Source organism: Poecilia mexicana, unplaced genomic scaffold (genome assembly GCF_051168715.1).
Source record: "Poecilia mexicana isolate PSO_F unplaced genomic scaffold, ASM5116871v1 scaffold_16, whole genome shotgun sequence".
Lineage (NCBI taxonomy): Eukaryota > Metazoa > Chordata > Actinopteri > Cyprinodontiformes > Poeciliidae > Poecilia > Poecilia mexicana.
In genome coordinates this window covers 24,100,837-24,123,932 of record NW_028263385.1, presented here as the reverse complement: position 1 = coordinate 24,123,932, position 23,096 = coordinate 24,100,837, and the positions used below count along the sequence as shown (strand labels likewise).

The window sequence follows — 23,096 nt, the reverse complement described above, 5'->3', positions numbered from 1 at the left end:
TGTTTTATCTTTTTGCATCTTCTCTTTCCCTGGAGATAAGAAGCAACCACACAGCATGATGCCGCCGCCACCGTGTTCGACAGAAATCGAGGTGGATTTCGGTGCTGTGATTTTTCCTCTGCTGGTGTTGCTGCGACACTCTTGTGTTTGTGTGTGTGTGTGTGTGTGTGTGTGTGTGTGTGTGTGCGTGTGCGTGTGTGTGTGTGTGTGTGTGCGTGCGTGTGCATGTGTGTGTGGATGACCGCTGGTGTATTTGCCTCTTTAGCTGTTGCACTGTCAGAAGGAAACAAGCTGTAATGCCACAGACTCCAATGTTTTCACAGACCTCGGTGAAGCTCGCTCCGTCCGTCGCTGTCCACACTCAGCCGGGCCTAATTCGTAAGCCGATGACAGCGCGGTGGTTGTCACTGTCACCTGAGAATTTTATGAGTCATGAGCGGGAGGGGAATCGGGGGGGAATGAACAGTTTGGAGATCAGAGGCGCGAGCTTTGCAGTGTCCTTGTATGTTCACCGCTCCGAGGCGGCCGAGGATTAGAAGAGTAGCATGCCTGTTTATGTTGAGGTTATGGGATTTTTGCAATGTCACAGGGATCTCATACAGCCTATAAATAGCTGAATGACTGGTGTGATTTACACGTCAGGCTTCTTAGTACTTCTCGACGGGCTGCATGCAGATTTTCTAACATCAACGAGAGATCACGGCCAAATCGTTTTCATAATGCTACAGCAAATTATCCACACCGCACTGGAAAAAAAAAAAGAAAAGAAAAGGCTGGGTCGACATAAAGGTAGATGAGAGTTTGTATTGAAAGATGAAGCAGAAACCATGTGGATATGAGACCTGCTATGTGATGGAAATTACACAGAACCTTACGAGGTTATAGTTGTCATTACCGTATCGCAAATTAAAAACTCTGACACGATTTAGGGTAAAACATTGCTGCGGTGCAAAAGCTAACTTTTGCTGTTGTCACTCCGCTAGCCTTGACCGCGTCTTTGTTAACGTTTTCCAATTTGTTTTTAATCCACGCATTCTCCGGGATTCAAATCGTGCGTGACGCAGCATGTTTTCCGCACTTGTAAGTAGCAGCGATGTCAACATTAACTACGGAAAAATTCAAAAGAAGATTCTAAAGCATTGCTAGGTGAAAATTTTTAAAATACTAAGCAGATAGCCCGACTAATGTACTGGCCAGCATCAGCTTGTTAATCTCCCAGTTTTGTAATATTACAAGTAGAAAAAGAAAACATTTTTCTTTATATTGTTTTGTTTTTTGCTAAATCAATAAGCTTTTCACATTTTCACTTATAGTTATCAAGCTATGATAATTTTATACAATCTTCATCTCAGTATTTCCAGTACACAAAAAAACTTTAGATTTATAACAATAATAATAATAATAGCTTACAGTTTGAAAAACGGGCCTGACCTGCAAAAGCATATGATGTCATCCTTCCACTATATTTTCCATATGAGTAGCAAACTGCACTGTTTAATGTGAACAACAGAGAAAACAAATAAATAAAATTCCTCATGATAACTCACATGCCCTTATAATTATTTCAGCTGGCAAAGTGAAACTGTCTCTCACCATTAGAAAGACAACCTGAAAGGGTTAAGTCAGTGTTAAGCAGATACTGAAAATGGAGGCAGGGGCGGATTATTTTGAAGAAAAGAAAGAAACAATTGTGAACTTGACATTATGTGTTGTTTTCCCCCCGACCATCTTTGTCTCTGTGTCATCGGCGTTCTTGGTATGAACCCCCATACACCAGTCTGTGAGAACAACACCTAAATTAGTTTAGGGCTAAAATAGAACAAGGTGTAGTTTGAAAGGAAAAAAAAAGAAAAAAGAAGAAGAAAAAAAAAAACTTGTAACGTGTATCCATCCTTGGTCAGCCGGCTCTATGCACCTGCCAGACTTCATTTACAGGTGTCGACTGATTCTCTCATGGGCCGGTCACAGGGACTGACCAAGTGACCTTAACCTTCCACACCCCTCAGCCACATACACACCTACACACACCTAAACACACACACACACACACACACAAAAACTGTTACCAGTGGGGGCTGGTGGAGCTTGTTGAGTCTAGGGCACAAAGACAAGCATTATTCCTCCACATCCCCTCCACCGAGCCGCAGACGGCGGAGAGACGGACGGAGGTTTGAGAATTTAGCTCAAAATTTCTTCCCTTTTCTGAGCAAAAAAAAAAATCAATTTAGCTTCATATGTGACATTATGTTCCACAATGTGACGCGTTTTAACAGCTTTTAACGGCAGTGAAGCGGCAGCTTGTAATTTTCAGTGCGTATTAGCTGCACAATACTTCACTTAATATCCCTTGGCAGAGTTTGGATTAAGAGGTCTGCCTGTGCGGAGGTGAAGGAGTTTAAAACAATGCATCAATCTCTGCTGTGTCTCGGTGTCCTGGTCCTGAGTTAGCACAGGGCAAACTGGGAAGTATTCCCATAAAGAAAAGAAAAAAGAAAACCCACACAATGTTTGCATTGCTTTCCTCAGCACGGTGACTGATGGAAGACCAGAAGCCACAGTGAGGAAAAGCACTGGAGTCGTGCATACTGTTCCCCTTAAACATCAACACTCTAGTTAGACAGATGAGGCCTTTGGCCCTCCCTCTCTCCTCTCGTCTCGTCTCCAGAAGCAGACCTTCGCCTCCGGAGTGTCTCGTCTCACCTGTGTTCTCCGGGTCCGCGCGCTCTCTCTCAAGACAGACCGGAATCAGTTTACGTGTGCCCGATGTGAGAAACAACACTGCATTTTTTTGGACTCATCATCAGAGAAGGGATCAAGAGCTCAAGTTCATCACAAGCTTTTAATGGAGCTAACTCCCTCTAGAGGTGGTGCTGGGAAATGCTGGCGCTTCCATGGATTTTTTTTTCCCCCTCTCTTCAAATGATGATCCATGCTGCTCAGGATCCCCCAAAAAACAATCACACGAGAATCGATTAGACGATGTTGTAACTTTATATGAATGATTGTGAAGATGAATAGGAGTAGAAATAATAAATACGGTGGATCTGTGGGGGCGGAGGGGATAACTCACCTGTGAGATAAATCCCACTTTGTAAACATCGAATTAAATGGAACTTTCTTCACTCATTTTAGAGTTTTTATTCATTAATAAGAAGGTAATTATGAAAAGGTAGATTTGAATGACATAAAAGAGTTTTTTTTTAGTCGGCTCATGATACTTTGGAGGACAGTCCACTTTAAAAACTGCTGGGTCAGCATCAGTGAAGTGTAGGTTATTTTTGCTAACCCAGTGAAACATGGACCAATTTAATCCTGGAATTAACGCGATGTGGTTGGATTAATGAGTCAGAGCGTATACGATGGTAGGGCTACCAAAGAGGGGGTCAAAAACAAACAGACATTAAATTGTACAATAACAGTACATATACTTGCTTGTTCACAATGACTCTATAATCAGTTCTTTGCCTAAAGTTTGAGGCCTGAATAGATTAGGCTAATGTAATAAATTCCTTCTCCGTGAACTACAGTCAGTACCACAAGCAACTGAGTGTCGACATCATTACAGAGCATCATCCTGCACAGCATCTGTCCAGAATGATGTCAAGTCTTTTCTCTAGCCCAAATAAATACGCCATTGCTTTTCGAACAAATGTATGATCAAAGCTGCCCAAATCTTCTAGCAACATTCAGACAGCTGTTGAATAAATGTAGTCCTGGGGAATCCCCTCCTTCCTGAGCCACCAAAACCAGCCACACACACACATACAACCACGCACGCACACGCACAAGCCATGCATGGTAAGTCCCTCTGATTTTGTTTCAGCAAAATTAAAAAAAAATCTAAATTAAAAGCAAAACTTTACACAATTCAATAACTGTACCAAAAAATTTAGTAGACTTCATCAAGTGTTTAACACCAAATTGGAAGCTGCGAATCACATACCAACTTCAGCGTCAGGAGGCAGGTGCTGGGGGTGCAGGCTCTGCGTTGACCGGATGTGCAGCTGACAACTTTTTTTTTTCTTTTTTTTTTTTTTGTTAACACGCGCTCCTAATGCTGATGTGCACCGTCCATATCAAACCGCTCAGAGCATAAATCTATCATTCAGTTAAAAGGAATAACCAGATAGTTTTGATTCCTTTACTTCTTTCTTCCTTTCTTTCTTTCTTTCTTTCTTTCTTTCTTTCTTTCTTTCTTTCTTTCTTTCTTTCTTTCTTTCTTTCTTTCCTTTTTTTTCTTTTTGTCTGTGGTAAAACTTTATGTTAGTATCGGTCTGAGCTGCTCTTGGTTTGAAAGGCCGAACAACATAAATAGTTCAGTAATCCAAACAATCATTTCCACATTCAGACTGCGGATGAGCACCAGCAGAGGAACAAACTCAAAGGAGGAATAAGAGAAAGCACAGTGCGCATCTGAATCCGTTCAGCGCGTCTCCCTCTCTCTCTCTGACGCGGGGGGCATGCCCTCTAAATAAACTTTAGAGCTCATAGAGAGAGGGGGGAGAGAGAGGAGAGAGAGAGAGAGAGAGCAGAAGGCTGAAGTCATCAAGGGAGTGAATGAGTCCTGCACGCAAAGCAGAAACGCGCTGAAAGTGCGGAGATTTACTTTGGTTCACACACGGTGAGGCAGCAGCAGGAGGAGGTGTCGGCTTTACAAGACCTGCGAATCTCTCTGCTGGGAGATCCGTTTTAATGATTCCTCATACTGATTGAGTTTTTTTCTTCTGTGTTTATTTGTTTGCTTGTTTTACTTTGTTTGCTTGCGCCTGTGAGTGCTCCAGCTGATGCTGAGCTGAACAAGTTCGCCTGACGCAGTAAACGTAGCCACACTCTCTGGGACGCACCGCGCATCTCTCTACCAGATGAGAGGAGAGGGTTCCCTAATTTGGAGTTCGGACGAATGGATTTAACTTTTCAGGCTTCTTCGGTGTTCCACTAAAACCTTCTTATAGCCTCTCTATTCACCTTTTTTTTAACTCACATACTAATGTTTAATTCTGTTTTTGCGTATATGCGCAACAAATGAAATTGGAGTTTGTTTCTGTTAGTGCGTTTTTTCTCTCTCCCTCTTTTTTTTTTAAAGGAAATGTTTCCCATCTCGGAACGGATAACGGACCTCTAACGAGGACTTGTTTTCTCGGCACATATGTGGACCCTATCCAGGATGTTACAGTCTAAACGGCCCAGGCATCATTGGGCCACGGTACGCTACAGCCACCACATAACACCACACAGCTGGGCTGCGTCCTGCTGCGTTTAGGAGTTTTCCGAGCTTCAACCTCTTTAGGCGGAGGAAAACATTTACACAAAAATTAAAAGAAAAGAAAGAAAGAAAGAAATAAAGAAAGAAAGAAAGAAAGAAAGAAAGGACAAGAAGAAGAAGGAGAAAAAAACGCCAACTTGTTTTGGTGAACATTGACATTGGCTTTAGGAGTCTCACCTCTGGGCTACTATGCAATTACAATTGATCTCCTTTGTTCTGATCATCTGGAACTGCATGGATTACTCTGGTTGTCAGCCGCACAGCAGCTCCAGGCACCGGCAGCACAAAGGTGAGTAGATCGGCGTGATGTCTGACGTTTCCACAGGAAGGTCAAAATATGGTTGGAAGAAATAAAATCTTTTTACTATTATTATTATTCATTAATTTATGGAATGCTGCTCAAATTCTTCTTCTTTTTTGTCTGTGTTTTTAACTTAGAAATCAGAGGTAACCTTTTCCCTAATCATAGCTTAACTTTCTGTCAATTTAATCAACATTAATTAGCTTTTGTTTACTTCGTACCTTTTCCTATATATATATATATATATATATATATATATATATATATATATATATATATATATATATATATATATATATATATATATATATATATATATATATATATATATATATATATATATATATATATGTTCCGCTTAATATAGTCGCTGATGTAACAGACATGACTGGATACGCTTGAAACGTGTCTGAGATGCATTGTCTTGTTTTCTTGCTTTTGTGTTTTATGTGATATTAACGAAATCAGCAGCATTTCCGTCTGGGGACTGTTTTCCGTCTCGCACAACTTTCTGTCACACCATCTTTGTTTTATTGTGATTGAACTTAATTGGGTTGATTAAACGAGTGTGGAGCCACTTGCAGTCCCGCAGCTGCCGCTCTGAGCTGGAGCTCCAGCTTCCTGCGTCGCTCTCTAGCGGCGAGCGCAGCAGATTTCAGCCAGCAAACTTTATCCAGTCCAGACACCACGAGTTGAATATCCCTCTATTCGTCTCGTTATTCTAAATTGGGAGATATTTCTCCAGATGATGGCTGCAGTCATCTGAACTCCTCTTGTGACTGTTAATGCAAAGCTGTCAGCAGCAGTGAGGAAGATGAGATGTTCCATCCAGGCTCTGCCGGTTTTTCTTCTCCCATTTATCTCCCAGAAGTCCAACATCATGTCTCATTTCTTGGGCTCTGACCAGGTCTATCCACTCTGAAATAAGTATGAAATAAAGCTTTTTTTTCTTTTTCTTTATTTCTTTACTTCTTTCTTTACTTCTTTCTTTCTTTCTTTCCTTCTTTCTTTCCTTCTTTCTTTCTTTCCTTCTTTCTTTCTTTCTTTCTTTCTATTCTGCCCACGCACTCTGCATCACTGAGGGTCTCCAGATGGGCTCTGTGACTGATTCTGTTTGAGGAGAGCAGCGATAACTGGAATATTCCACATATCACTTGTCAGCATATCTGAAAACTGTCTGTGATCTGCGGTGACAGAGCTCTGGAGTGATGTTTTTATCCATGCCACCTGCGGCGGAGAAGTTGATTTGATATTTAGAGCTCCGATTTGGACCGCAGGGATAGTTCTTTATTTGAAATGTTTCTGCAGTGACCATCAGTGCAGTGCCAAAAGTGCACAACTAGCCATATCTCATTTCGTCTGTTCCCAATTACGCATGCCTTCCTATTTCTTGTCCATCAAAAACTTAAAAGTGTGGCATGCATTTGTATTCCGCTCCCCTAGCTCAAAACTTTTTTATTTTTGCTCATTCTTATTCGCAGCTTAGCTCGAGCTCAGTCTAAATCTTTGGTGAACTTCGGTTTTCAAATGCCGTCTCGCATTGTCAGTCACCCTTAGTTTTGGACTTTGACTGAGCCGTTCTAACATGTGGGTTCGCTTCCATCTACTTCTGTCTCACGTCTTTCAGAGTCCACCACATGTGTTCGTCCTGGATTGACCTGTATTTAGCTTCATGCATCTTCTCAACAGTTCTAGCTTCTTTTCACATCCCTGCAGAAGAAAGGCATCTCCGCAGCATGATGCTTCCACCACCAAGTTTAAACACGTTCTCTGTGTCCCTCATGGCTTACCGCAAACTTTCAACTGGACTTTTTATTTCTTTCTTCCAGCCGTGGCTTTTTGCTTTTCACTCTTTCATAAAAGCCAGATTTAAGAAGTCCACTACTGCTGGTCTCCATTAAGAAACCGTGTAGTTAATAACTAACTACAAGAAAAAATAAAATAAAATCTTAGCACATATTTTTGGTCTAGCTCCCAGTGCAAAAATCTCAGTAAACATAAAATAAGACAATACTACCTTACAAGTAACTTTTCAGTATAATATGAAAGCTTGTTTTAAGTCAAAAGTTTCTTAATATTGACAAAAAAGTATCAGTCACTTTTAAGTTCTGGAAGTAGCAAGTTTTATAAATATTACAGAGTAACTGACTTAAAACAAGTTCCCGTTGTTTGTAGAAAAATTTGTTGTAAGTTATTTTTGTCAATTTCAAGAGTACTAAGATATTTAAACTAGAAACTGGACCAAAAATACGTAGTTAAAAATTGTGTTTTTGAAGCATAAAGATTGGAACATTTCTTTATAACCAAATCGTGATTTTAACTTCTTTCTAAGCTTCTCCCTGCCCTCTTTGGTCTATATGCTGCTGTTTGGTCACTGATGTTCTTCAATAAAACAGCTATGTTTCTGCTGAGAACAAATTAAACACGGGCCTGCTCTTTGGTGCAAAGACATGTGGCACCATGTGAAGCTCCATCAGGAAAATCCAAATGAAACTGATTACTGACTGAAACTGACCAAACGTTTAAAAAAGTCCCAGGAGCATAAACGGTGTTGCGTGTGTAAATACGTGGCGTTCTTTGTACTCTCAGAGGTTTCAGGACCTTTAGCTGTTTATTTCCTCTAACCAGCACTAAGCCCTCCCTCTGAACAGGGTTGGCAGGATGCAAACAGGAAGGTCATGTAGACAAAACCTCGGTTTATGATATTTTTCCTCAAGAACAGACTCTGCTGGCGGCATTCTGTGCAGAAGACAAATCTTAAGCACCCGTCAGGCGACCGCTGTCCAACGCAAATAAACAAAGTGTGTTTTCAGTCTGAACCCATTCAGCTGCCTTTCAAAGCATCCCTTGGTCCATGTGGCTCTGCTTTGTAGATGAGAGAGCAACATCACCTTCATTCTCACATAGAATAAAGAGCAGTCACCCAACCTTTCCACGGGCCAATAAATAGTCAATTTAAGATCGCTTCCTCCAAGGATGCAGACATCCTACACTTTTAGTGATATCAGGGAGGATGGAGGGATTGTTTTGGGGAACGAGTACAGACCAGGAGGGACAGAAAGGGGGATAGGACTCAGAGGAGAGTCAATGACCTCTCAGTTAACAGAGCAGGATTACCAAGCAGTAGACAGAACCCAAGCCACAAACTTCCGGTGTGCAATGATGATGATGATGATGATGATGATGCCTACAAAAGAAATTTTAATTCTTGGCGCAAGTAGTGTGTGTGTGTCTGTGTGTGTGTGTCATTGGTGATGTTTGCATGATAGAATGTAGAACAGAGGTACACTCATGTAAAAAAGGGGGAAAAACACATTGTTGTGACACATTTGGACACTTAAAATGAACTACAGCAATGCAGAATAACCCAAGTAGGATGAGTAAACCATAACAAGACTGGAGGAAAAAAAACAAAGCTTTTTGTAACATCTTTTTTTTTTTGCAAAATATGCATTTCTGATGAGGAATAATTGGAACTCAAACATCTGGACATCAGATGTTGCCACAAACAAAGTGGAGGTGTAAGTGTGATGGTTCGGGGATGTTTTGCTGCAGCAGGACCTGGACAGTTTGAAGTCACATAATCCACTATGAATTTTATCACATCAGAGCATGGTTTTATAAAATGTGGGAACCATCTGTTAAAAAAAGAAAGAAAAAAATTGACCCAAAGAGCTGGACTGAATTGAAATCAAGACCTCGATCTCATTGAGGTGCAAACTTCAGACCTGTTATCGCTACAGTAAGTGTCTCGTTAAAGTCATTTCAGACATTTACAAATCCTACATTTTTTCTAGGATCCTAAATTTATCCACAAGAAAATAAAACATGTTTTGTGAATAAAAGGAGGTTCATCTTTGTTGTTGAAATGCAGTGGAAATCACTTTATCTTCCAGATATGAATACAATATAAGATTAAACATCAATATATGAACAATCCTAGATAAATAGGTTAACATTTTTCATATAACTGCCCATCTAACACAATTGCTTAAGTGTTTCTTCTGTCATTTCATAAGTCAAACAAAGATAAAAACCTGCTCATTTCCCATGCATTCTCTGTAGCACTTCCTTGGTGCACTACAGAGATGCAGGCAGTCCAGCCGAGGTTCAGCCTGGCTGGATTCCTGTCTCTGCGCAGCTTAGCAGGAATGCAAGTCGGCCGGTGGACGGCTCTCGTAAAGACAGTCAGGATATTTCAAACAAAGTGTCTGTGATCTATGATGAACTGGCAGCTAAGGCCTGACTTGAGAAATACTCAAAGTTTATAAGGCATTTCCATGTGATGCTAGGATGACGGAGGAAAACCAAACCCTAATCCCAACCCTACCATGACGCACCTCTGTACCTTATAAACTTCATTAGGGATGGACTCAACTAGGTCAAGTAACGTGAAATGGGAGAAGCACTTTTTTTTTTGTTGCAGTTTTAGTTCATAATATGATGCTGTAGGTGGCACCGACTGGACGCATCTGTAGATGCAAATATCAAAGGAGAGGCTGAGATTTGTGTTTTGGATTTGGCTTGAGCTTACTTTTGAGGGACTGGTGTGCTGCTTCAATCATGGCGTGAAGTTAAAGAACAGTAGGAAGCTTCTCAGGAATGGCCCACATACCAAAATGCTCCAAGAGTACCTGGATGACGAGTCCAGGAGGCTGCAACAGAACCCAGAACAAAGTCTAAACCGCTTCAGACCTCTCATATCGCAGATAGGGTCAGTGTTCATCATATTACAGTGACAGACTGACTGGGGAAAAATGAAAATTTTTGAGAGAGGTCATAGGAGAAAAAAACTACTGAGCAAAAGGAAGGTAAAAAGCCCATCTTACATTTACCTAAAACCTCTTGATTATCCCGTAGGACTTTTGGGAAAATGACCTGATGAGATGAGAAGGGATGAGGGTTTGTGTGTCCCTCTGTGTTTCTGAGTTTCCTTTGACTCTTTCTGTGGCTTTTTGCTAAAGAGCTTCAAATCAAAGGCTGGAAATGACATAAAGGTTCAATTGTTTTAAAATTATAACTCCTTTAACCTTGGTATACAATCAAAGGCTTTTCTATCTAATATGAAAAAGATCTGTGGACTTGGTTTTACTCCATAATTTATCTGAATCTGGCTTAGTCATTTGACGTCTAAGGTTTGGGATGTTCCTTCAGGTAAAGAGAAAACAACAGAGGAAACCGTTACTATAATGCTAGCTACTGCTGAAATGCTGCATTATGCATGTCACTGTTCAGGCGTGACCTGAGTGATCGATGTACTCAGCCTGATTTCATGACATAACTTGTAGCAGCTACACTGATCTGTACCATGCAAGGTTGAAATTTCAAGACAGGTCTAAAACCGGCTGTCGACGTGAATAAACTTTAATGTCCAATTGTTGTTGATGATGAAATGTCATCATCAATTGTTGATGTAAGAGTTCGTGGTGTCTGGGTAAATAACACCCATAGTGACGTGTTTTACATTTAGCTTTTTTTGCTAATTATTGTTCATTCTTATGATGATTCGTGAGTCCTCGTTACAGACTTAAGAGATGTAGATGTAGAAGAAACTGAATGTTTTTAGTGGTGGTTTTATGGTTTTAACTTCAGCTTCTTCCTAGCACATATCGATGTGCCACTGAGCAAGGCACTTAACCCTAATTTTACCTGCTGCTCTCCTGATCAATGTGTGAGAGTATGAATATTGTGGCTTTGAGAATCAAACTTTGCTGCAGGATTGATTTAACTGGTCAGTATGACTAGAAAATCCATATTAAGGTTCAGTCCATTTATTCTATTTGTTGACTAAAGGCAGCTGTACAACAAATAATCCACCAATATGTCTTTATTTTGTTATATAGGTTGGATGCAGTGTTTAAGGTTGAACTGCAGAGGGGTTTCATGTGCACAGTAGTGTCATTCTGGAAAGACTTGAATGTACTTTTTGAAACACCTACGCTGTAATATCATTTTTACTACAAACTAAAATCAGAGTTGTCGGACCGGCTCTTAGTTATGTGGGATGGTTTGCCACTTATAATGATATTTAAATGTAATATCTTCAACTCTGTTGTTTATCTGCCTATCATTTCAGTGACATTGTAAATTATGTTGCATTTGATAAACAACACACAAGTTCTGCCTTTCTACACGTCTGGTAATTTAGCATTCACCGTTTTTTTTTTGGACATGGTGCAAACAGTTACAGCATGAGCATCACAGCTTAGAAATGCCATATATACATTCAACAAATGAGTTTATGCAGATGTTCTGTTTGCGATGTTTTACTCAGCTCAGTACGTCAAAAGCTTGAAGTGTCCCCTGCTAATAGCTGTGATGCCTAACTACGTTCTGATTAAGTTAGTTAAACATTTTTTGTCTGGTTAGGGACATTCAAAGACCGTCTATTTTTTATTTCAGTTTTTGACTAGGTGACACTATTTGATGTTTGACAAAATCAGGACTTAACCTGTCATGCATTTTTCAATAGGCCAGCATCGACTGCATCTGAAAGTGTGAGACTGAATTTTGGCACATTTTGCCTCTCATACACCTTGTAAAAACCAGTAAAAACAAGCTGCCATGTGACTGGTCAAACCCCGGACTTTTCTCAGATGTAATCTTAGTGTTTTGTTTATCATGATGAAAGTCGTCTGCTTCTGTCTACAGCGATGGCCGGTGGCAGCTCGGGGTGCCAGCAGAGTGGCTGTCTGACCTGCTCAGACTACAATGGCTGTCTGTCCTGCAAGCCTCGTCTCTTCATGCATTTGGAGAGGATCGGGATGAAACAGATCGGGGTGTGCATGACTTCCTGTCCTCCTGGCTTTTACGGCACCCGGTCACCTGAGAGAAACACTTGTACGAGTGAGTAAAAAGCTAGCAACAAATTGAGAGAAACACGGTGGAGTGCTTTAGCTAAAGTCTAAACCCAACTTTGACAGAGTGATAGCAACGTTGTGTTGGATTTTCTTGTATGTATTCTATGTAAAAGACACAGTAGAATCACTAAACATACACCAAGCTATTTTTTTTTTTACATTTTGTCACTGTACAATTTGCACATTATTGAAATTTTATAGTTCGCATTTTTATTCAGCTCTGTTTACTCTAAAGAAATCCAGTGCAACCATTTGCCTTGAGGTGTCCAATAACTGGTAAACTAATACGTCACATGATCATGACCACATCACTCTATATTTGGTAGTGATGTGAAAATATCTGGAAATGTTCAAGAGCTGCGAACACTTCATTTCAGATTTGCATTATACCAATGGCATTCACTCTTATTTACTTCTAAGACTAACTAACATGGCAATAAGAGCAAATATACTGAGGTAACTTGCTCTGTGTGTCACTTAATTAGGTTAAGTGTTGTGCTGCAGCCAGCCAGTGAAACATCAACTTACCTACAGGTGTTTTAATGATCATCGATGGTGTTTTTTTGTTTGTTTGTTTTTTTTATCAGAGTGCAGGTCGGAGTGTGACTCGTGCTTTAACAAGAACTTCTGCACGCGCTGCCGAGCGGGGTTCTACCTTCACCTGGGCAAGTGCCTGGACAGCTGCCCTGTAGGCATGGTCCACAGCGACGCACAGAGGGAGTGCGTTCCCAGTGAGTGTCTCATTTTTTTTTTTACTTTTTTCAAGGCTTGTGGGAAAATAGTGGTATTTTCTGAGCTCAGATGTGTGAATGTTCCTGCAGGATGCTCTGCGGAGTGTGAATCGTGTGTGAACAGTGACACGTGCACCCGGTGCCGGCCTGGCCTTTATCAGCTGAATGGAAGGTGCCACCATATCTGTCCAGACGACTATGAGCCCAATGACAAACTAATGGAGTGCACTCCACAAGGTAAGTCCCGTGTTATACTCGAATCTTAAATGTCGAGCTTTCATTGACTTTGAGTGGAAAATTATCATAATTATCAGAAATAAAGGTTTGGAAATATCAGTCAAATTAATGAATTGTTTTACTGAAATAAATATTATTGTAATTTATTGAGATGCACCTGCGTCTTTTATTGAGACTGGGCATAAACGACCATTGGCATTGGAAAGAATAGTGACTTGCCAATGCCAAATCTCCTTAAAGCACATTCAGTATATGAAAATGTATTAGATGAATGAATATACTTTGTGCTCAAGGAAAGGAGACGAACTTAGTCCTCACTGTCACCTCTCCCTCTCCATGTTTGCTCTGCTAGTGCACTGCGAGGTGGGCGAGTGGAGTGAGTGGAGCCCCTGCTCTCGGTCGGGCAGAACCTGCGGCTTCAGACGGGGCCAGGAGACCCGCACAAGGCAGGTCCAGCAGTATCCATCTCCATTTGGCAATCCCTGCCCAGAGATCTCTGAGGTCAAAGAGTGTCTGGTCAAGAAAAAGAGATGTCAAGGTAAATAAAACCTCCTCGCTCCGTCTCTCTCTCCTCATTAAAGAACCCTCCAGGCCAACATGACCCTAAAAGCTGGACGTATCGATTAAAGCCACCAAATCCAGCCAATGGTAATTGCTCCCAATCCTTCAGGTTCACTGCCAACGCTGTGTTTGGAACACATGGCTCGGTTTCAGCTCCATGCATTCCAGACCGCTCTGCTTCAGTTTGTACAACCAGAACAAGCCTGTCTTCCGCTCAGGACTCTGACTGTTTATTCAGACGACTGTCATTGTGGCTGCAGTCAGGACAGTGGGGTGGGGGGGGGAGCACACATGCGGGATGTTGCAATGGGCACCCTGTATTTTTTGTAGGGTTTTCACCCCTCCCCCCACCCTCCCTCCAGATCGCACTTTAGGTTTGAAACAGTGAAAGCCTCTCTCTGTGCTCTCAGTAAACAGGGAATAGCATGATGATTTCTAATGAATGGGCTGAAAACTGCTTTCAGACGAGGCTCGTCTTTTTGAAATATGCAGCCTGCAGCAGTTTTACAACCACTTGGAGGTTTTTTCAGGGTTTTTTTGTGCAATTGTGGGTACCAAGGTGGTCGGTTGTCGGCCACGACTGGTTGTGTTTTTTTTTTCCTCTGGGGGTTCTGCAGTGTTACATGACAGATTGCAGACAGGGTAGGAGGCTGAGATCCAGTCCCTTGGGGCCTCACACTTACAGAACAAACACTGTGCTTGTGCTTCTATGCGTGCGCGCGTGCGCGTGCGTGCGTGTGTGTGTGTCTGTGTGTGATGCAGCAAAAAGCAGTTGGCTCTGGAGTAGAGACAGCCAGCTCAACATCAACATCCTCCTCTTGGGAGGCACGAGGCGACCAGGGGATCAGTATTGGTTTATCCCCACAGCTGCTAATACACACACGATAATTTGCTCCATACACACACACACACACACACACACATGCACATGCATGCACACACAATAGCAGGACATATATGCCCAGCTAAAGCTAGGCTGTGTGTGCTTTGAACAGGCCAGACAACTGCACACGCTTCTAGGCGCTCAAATTCCAGTGCTATAGAGCTGATACGAGTTGGACTGGGAAATGTAACCTCTGTCTCCCATTTAATCACTGTCTGTCAGCATCTCGATGTTCATCCCCTCACACACACGGCCTTCGTGCAGACACACGCCGAGGAAAGCTATAAGCGCCGCAGTGGCACTTCGATTCACTCAGACCGAGACCTGAAACCTTAATTTGGATTGAACTGAAACTGATGCAAACAGAGTGAGACGGAAAGAGCAGACCGCTTTTATCAGTGCTACCCTCATGATTACTCAGTTGCCTGATCTCCAAGAGACTCCACAGTGAATGGAGGCTAATTATCTGCCTCGGCGCATCCTCTCCTCGGTGTTTACGTTCTGCACACGCTAGGGGGTCAGTGGCCTGACCTCAGAGAGCCCCCAGTAATCCTCCAGCAGCCCTCCAACACTGATACATCCTTCTTCCCTTCTTCCTCTTTTTGTGCTTTCTCCTTTAGCTGCTATTCTCCCCCCCACCCACCCCTTCCACCTCCACACACACACCCTGCGTCTCCTTTTCCTCTTCCTGTAGTTGGCAAATGTTATTTCGTTTTTCACATCTTCTTCTCCTTTTTTATGCGTGTTTTTTTATTACTTTTACTTCTTTAGAGGTGCACCAATGAGGCTTTTCCTAGTAATACCAACTTCAAGTTTTCTTTGACACCTTATTTTACAGTTCTGTACATTCTATTTTTTTTTTTTCACAAGAAGAAAAAAAAATACCTCTGGTCCCTTGATGGAGATCGTGGTTTTGAAACCAACAGAAAAGGAGGAATTCAATTATTAAAGTCATTTACGCATCAAAGCATCAATATTTTGGATCAAAGCAAAATTTCTTTTGTTCTTCTGTTGTTTCTGTTTATTGTGTTTATGTTATTAAAGTATTTTGTAGACACCTGTTAAACTTCATCTAAAATCTGTCTCAGTTTTTATCAAAATAATTCCAAAGGAAAAAAAAATACAAAAATTCCTAAAAGTTAGAAGTTTGATGGTATATCATACTTAAGCATATTCGTATTGGTATTGGGATTGGTATTAGGATTAGTATCGATGATACTGTTCCTGTATTTACTTTGCATACCTCTTTCTGAGTAATATGCAATTATTACTCATGAAACAATCTGAAAAATCAAGACATCTGTAGTATTTCATTAATCTTTATATAAACTCCTGACTCTCATTTTGCATAGTTAATCAACAGCTACAATAAGGATCCCCTCAAGCCTCATGCTGACATCACACAGGCCTATATGTGCAGATCTATCAGCTCTGACATCCAGTTGAGCCTCATCACAATCCACTGAATATGAATGCACATACCCACACATCCTCATTTGTCTTCCCTCAAATGATTTCTGACTAATTTGTCCTTCGGTGGTACTAAGCTTCACCTTCCAGGTCTCTGTAGCCAGATGGACCGTTTGTCTGTCTGCAGGGCTCAACACATGCAGAAAAAGGCACACTGAGAAACATATAGCTATACAAGCTACCGTCAGTCATCCACTCAGCATGTATGTATATATCTGAGTGAGTGAGTATTACTCACACCACAACCCCCACGGTGACATCCTGGCAGCCATGCAGCAGGCATTCCAGTTGTGGGACAGCCCAAGGCCTTTAATCCCGGTCTGTCTCCCGCCAAAAGCTCCCCCACCGACTGAACGGCTGCCACAGAGGATGTAACAACATAAAACCCACAGTGTCTCTTTAAATATCCCTCTGAACACTTATGCTCTGTCTGTCAGTGACACACAACATGATGGCTTTTCAGTTATTACCTCCCTGAGGGTTTCTTTTCGTTATAGCTTTTTCCTCCATTGTCCTTTTTGGGGATTTCATGTTCTATAAAGTTTTTCTCTTTGTTCTTAAGTCAGGCAAGTGCTCTACTTTGTGTCTTTGTGTTTGATTTCTACAAGCTGCTGTTACAGACAAACTTATTCTGGGAAACAAGACAACAAATGCAACATGTTCTTGCAAATGGTATTCATCATTTCTGAGAGAACCGCAGCACTGGTGAATAGCTTGTTCTGTGTGAGCATGCTGTTCCACACACTGTTTTACTTCTTACTTCAAAACTTTGGACCAATCAGGGTTTTTTTTTTCATACATCTCTTGTTATCCCCTAACTGGTATGACCAGTACAACTCCTTCCTGATTTAAGTACTATTTATCTAACAGGAAGCAGTTTGTTACATTTGATAACACTCTGCATACAGCTACAGTTAAACTAGGGGTGCCTCAAGACTCTGTTATCGAACCCTTCCCTTTTCATTATCAACATGGTCCATCTTGACCAAAACATATCCGACCATAACCTAAAACCATCCTATCTTGATCACTCTTGAATCTGTCTCAGGAATAAATTCAATTCTAAACACTTATCAACTGTGTGGACAAAAAAAAAACCTGTGGATGTCTACAAATTAAAATTAGGAGCAAACATTTCACAAGGAATTTTTGCAGTTTTCTTGACATATCCATTTTTTCACGTCAATCCAAAAATGGATTGTGGATGTATTCCTCCCAAGGTGTTTCCAGGTCAGAAGAGACTTATAGACCCTCCAGCAAATTCTGTTCCACGCTCTTCTCCTAGTGCTACTTGCACGGAAAACCTCCAAAAATCATTTCCTTGAACCAAACCAATTCCTTCCAGTGCTGAGAAGCAGTGATTCCACCTCAAGCTGCTTACATTCGCTCTTCACCCAACCATCGTACTGAGGGCGTTCCTTTCAGCTCCTTTAATTACAGTCCACATCTCATGACCATAGGTCAAGGGTCATTAGGTACAAACCAGTTATGACTTTGGATCATATCTTTCGTCACCACAACAGATCAGATCAGTGACCACATCTCGTAAGCTATCCTACTAACACACATGACCAAGACAACTTGTTCACAACTTATTGCACTAATGCAATGTAAAGACGCTTTACAATGAAATCAGTCATTCCCATTCATGCACACATTCACATTCTGGTGGACAAAGTGTTTTGCTTCATCCGTGGAATCGAACTACTTCCACCATCGCCACCTAATCATTAATCATACATAAAGTCCTATAAGACGCACATCGGTTCCAAGAAAATTATTTATCCCAAACTTCAATCTTCGAGCGATGAATAAAGATCTTTACTTTTTATTTTTGAACGAGCCAAGTTCTCTGTACCTTCAAGTTTTTGATAGCAACTCATAACAAATGGAAATTTGAGAGTGTCTACGGTAAATGTTGTAAAACAAAGCAGGTGTCCCATTAAGGGACCGTTATCCGCACGTCCACTCACAGTTTACGTTTAGCCTGTCGGAAACTGTTCCAGCAAACCAAATGCATGTTGGCTTGATAAACACTCCGCTAATCATCTCAACACTGGCATGGATTAGGTTTCTGCTCTGGTTCAACAAAAGCACTGGGGCTACAGTATGACTAATCCACTGAACTTGTAAATAGTTATGGTGTCAGGACAGAGAAAACAATGAGAGCGAAGGGGACTTCCTGTGTTTATAGAGGATGAGGGCATACCCTGGATGAGTCAGTGGACCAGATTACCCCGTCCATCCATCTATCCATCGGCTCATCCATCCATGAAACCGGTTCCCTTTGCTATCACTTCTGTTGCACTGAAAACAAGCCATCTGTTGCAGTCAACACTTGAACATTGTTGCGTCCCCATTTCCACCTCAAGGCCTCTTTTCGTCTCAGAACGTCAAGCAGGAAACGTTGCACAGTAGTTAGGGAGACTCTCGTAATACCGGTGTAAAAGGCTTAAGTCGGACCTGGTTCCAGATCCAACCAGAGACCTGCCGTGATTAATGCATGTAGGGGGTGAGGCGGGAGGCAAAAAAGCTTGCAGACAGGGGAGACAGATCTCTCTTTTCCTCTCTCCCTGTGTCTGAGCCCACTGCCTACTTCAGCAGTTTCACAATCCCCAAACAGGCAGCCAACAGCAGGCCGTGCTGCTCCGTTCCACTCACACATGAGCGCCACCCGTACAACAACAGGAAAGGGCCTCCTCTGCTTTCACTCGTAGGTCCCGTCTCCAACCTCCCTGAGGGTATATCTTGTTATTATCATTAATAACCACGGCTCAGGCAGAGATAAAACCTTCAGCATTCCAAAAACTCCCACTTTTGTTTATGAGACAGTGTTGCAAGAACAGATAAAATTGGGGGTGAGGGATTGGGGGGTGTTATTTAAAGGCTTTCTATTTTCGACAAAGGTCTGCTCATCACATGCAGAGTGCCACAACAGCTGACAGGCTGACAGCGGAGCAGCTACTTGTTGATAAAGAGTGACACCTAGTGGTAAAAAAAAAAATCATGTGGTTCCTGCAGTTAGGGGAATTTTATTTAAGATTTATAAAATTCATACAACATGAAATGCACTCAGATTTACAATTAAAATCAGATTTGTACAAATATTATGTAAAAGATGAGATTTTTCACTTGCTGTCTAAGAATAAATAGGTAGGTAATCAGAGATTAGTAGAGTTTCTTCTGTTTTATTTTTTTTTTTGTTTGTTTGTTTTTTTTGGGTTTTTTTACATTCATAAGTTGAAATACAAGATGTCCACAATAGTTTGCGGACTTTTGCTCTACAGGCAGAACTGGCCTAATTGAATCAGGTTTATAGGCCGCCTTGCTTACACAGATCTGGCCACAGATATCTCATGGGATAGAGCTAAGAACTGTGTTGTCCATTTGGAAGAACCACTTGTGCCCAAAGTCTAACTTCCTGTCTGATGTTTTGAGATGTTTGTTTATCTGAAAGCAACAGAATCTGACTCTTCCTTAGCAGTATGGTGGCTGGACATTCCCATAGTGTTTACACTTGGCTATAATTTCAGTGTATGTAAACATCTGGTTTTAACTGTGAGACATTTCCTTTTTATTCTTCAGTAAGACCAAATTCATGCACTGAAACTATAACTTTTATCCTGAGAAAATTCCTGTCAACAAATAACTTCAGCCTGAATAACAATGAACTCAGCTGAACTACACTAATCTTCTTCCCTTGTCAAATTTCCTCGGTTTTCAGGAGCACGGAGGAGGACCGACCGAAAAGAGAGGAGGAATCGCAACAACCGCAAGGACAAGGAGAGCCAGGAGGGTCGGAGGGAGAGGAAGCGGGAGCGGGAGCGGGAAAGGGATGCGGGTGAACGGGAAGACTCTGATAACAGGAACAAAACGGAGAACCGACACCGGAGAGGCCACGACTCACAGACAATCTCTCCTGAAGACGGCCTCGTGCAATAAAGCTGGGGACAGATGATGACCGACCCCCACCTCTGGTTGTCTCCCCTTCCTTCCTGCTCCATGACATCCCAACCCCTCAGAGGGGTTGGGATGTTCCCCTGCCCCCCGTCCCCCGTCTACTATCTCTCCCCTTTTTGACCCCTCCTTACAGGGGTGTTGCTGCTACTTGTATGGTTTCAACAGACCGTTTTTACATCAGCGTTATTCATGGACTGTAATAAGCCCTTTTGATCTCAAAAACTGCATCACCGTTCAAAGTGTCTCACGTGAAAGCTTTATGGAGACGCTGCTGTCTGGAAACTGGGAACACTCTGTGACTGCAGAGGACCATCAGACAAACTGACTGAGATGGAGACATATGTGCTTGTTCATACGGTTATTTAATGGAGCTTTGGTACAACGATGTGTATCTGTGGTTCCAAATGTAGATTGATTTTACAGCATTGCAGTGCTTTGCAAAAGTATTTACATCCATTGAACTTTTTTATTTTTGCATTTTGTCGCTTTACAACCATAAACTTTGATGTATTTTACAGAGATTTGATGTACTAGACCAACATAAACTGGTGCAAATTGTGAAATGAAAAGAAAATCTATAATTTTATCTTTTTTCTACAAATAAAAATTTGAATAGTGTGACTTGCATTCAACCCCCTTTAATCTAATATGTGTGACATCAATCACACATATTAGACATCAGTCACATATTAGTGACTGATGTGACACTTAAGTCTCCAGTTGTTCCTTTGTCCATAAGCAACAATACATTTCTTTGGACAACAATATCTTGTACAAAGCAATGTACTGCTTTCAGATGTCACCTGATTTGTAAATAAACTCCACATTTTCATAACTTAATCTGATTATAACACAGGAATAGGTTATAAATAAAGTTTGTCAGAGAACATTAGTGAACAAAGAGCATTAGGAAGTCCAAAGGGCTCAGCAAGAAGTAGTGTTAGGTTATAAAACATTTAACCAAGCTTTAAATATCACATGATGCACTGTTTAGTTCGCCATCATAAAATTAGAAAAGTACAGCACCACTGTAAATCTACCAAGATATGGGTGTCCATGTTAACTGGTAGGCCAGAAAAGAACATAAATCTAAGACGCAGTCAAGAGGACCAAGGCAACTCTAAAAATCTATCCTTAATGGAGGAGTGTCAAGAAGAAAACAATTGCTGAAACAAAGAAATGAGAACACATCTGTGGTAAAAGGTGCTCTGGTTCGATGTGACCAAAATTAAACGTTTTTAGCATATTACCTTTTACTTCACAGCTATTCACCACTTGTTGGGCTGTCCCTTAAAATCCAAATTAAATATCTGGACGTTTGTGCTTGTGACTCGGCAAAATGAAGAAAAAAAAAGTTCAAAGTGCGAGAATACTTCTGAAAGACACTGTGTGTAGAAAAGTTTATTATTATTGTTGTACTTGTTGTGTAGATCTATCTGGTGGAAATTTTGTAAAGAACAAAAATATGAGTATTAGCTCTTGCCAACTTCATACTGACACATGTAGGGAAAGCTGAGTGCCGTGTCCAAAACTGAAATATGTACATCTGGGATGAAAGCAAAGTTTATCCAAAGAAGTGCTAAATCTTCCGGAGCACTATTCTTTTTTTTTTCTCCCCTCCTTTTGTGTAAATAGATTCTGTGCTCCAAATAAAGCTCATCAACCAGAACAAAAAAAGAAAAAACTGTATGTAAAATAAAGCTGTAATGGTTTCTATTTGTGCGTGTTGTTTGTCCAGCTCCATAAACCCTGATTAGTTCTTAGGTGATTAGCAACAATGCTAATCACCTAAGAACTGCTGGGACAGTCCAGAGTTAGCTTGAGAAACAAACATGCTTCTGTGTTATCTAGTGGTGTCATAAAGTGCTTGATAGCCTACCACATTTAATAATCAACTAATGTAAATTCCTAGAAAAAAAATATGATTAGTCATTGTACATTTCAACAGCTTTCGATATTAAATGTTAAATATGTAAAATGTTGATTCATAAAACTGTGGCTCCTAAAGCTGTTCAGCTTCTGATTTGTGACCATGGCTTCTGGTTGAGAATTTGTTTCCACTATGGTCAATTGAGCAGGAGTGAAATAATGTAAACATGTGATACATTTGTCAGATCTTTTTTTTTTTTTTTAAGTATTGTTAGTATTTGTCTTTATGTGTTCAATGTAGATGTGATTTATAATTATTTAACTGAATTTCCAAAGAACTCTAGTTTATAAACTTGCTGATTTGGGATCCCAGTTTTAGCTGCCACCCTCAGTGCTGGATTTAAAAGAATATGAGCCCTGGGCTAGAGCCAGTTTTACCTCATCTCTACCAGTCTATGTATGCAACAGATTGAAAGGTACGCATCAACTTAGTGGTTTTCATGCCTTTTATAGCAGTATACTTTCTTGTGAATTCATCTTTGTTTTTGTACTTTCTTAAAATGTCTTCGTACTCTGGCATGCTGCTGGGCATAGCAGAGATCCCATAAAAGCAGACTATTAGATGTGTTCTGACTTTGGGATGTTTTCTCCTTTTCTTCTCTGTTAATACTATGGAAAAAAAAATGGAAAAAAAAGACGACCCAAACAAAACTTAATAGAATTATTTCTAGAACCCATAAAAATAACAAATGCAAAATATTACACTAACCACCCCAGGCCTGTGTGTGGTGACAATGCACAGTCACTGACACAGTTTGGGTGTCAGATATCATTCTCAAATAATTTAAAATGTTTCAGATTATATACATAAAAATCTCAGAGATTTGGGCTTTTTAACCTTGTATTATACTTCTTTAGCCACACATTAGTTCTATGAATACATGTATTTTTTGATCCCCAG

At 41.0% G+C, this 23,096-nt stretch overlaps 1 protein-coding gene across 1 annotated transcript; it reads left to right on the top strand.

Annotated features, from left to right (window-relative positions):
- Positions 1–3,492: 3,492 nt before the first annotated feature.
- On the top strand, positions 3,493–21,982 carry rspo3 (R-spondin 3). The gene is made up of 6 exons (XM_014978660.2): positions 3,493–5,552; positions 12,216–12,410; positions 13,012–13,155; positions 13,246–13,392; positions 13,745–13,930; positions 20,031–21,982. Exons 1-6 carry the CDS (start codon positions 5,453–5,455, stop codon positions 20,246–20,248), a joined length of 990 nt encoding a protein of 329 aa, XP_014834146.1. The 5' UTR covers positions 3,493–5,452; the 3' UTR covers positions 20,249–21,982.
- The last annotated feature ends 1,114 nt before the right edge of the window (positions 21,983–23,096 follow it).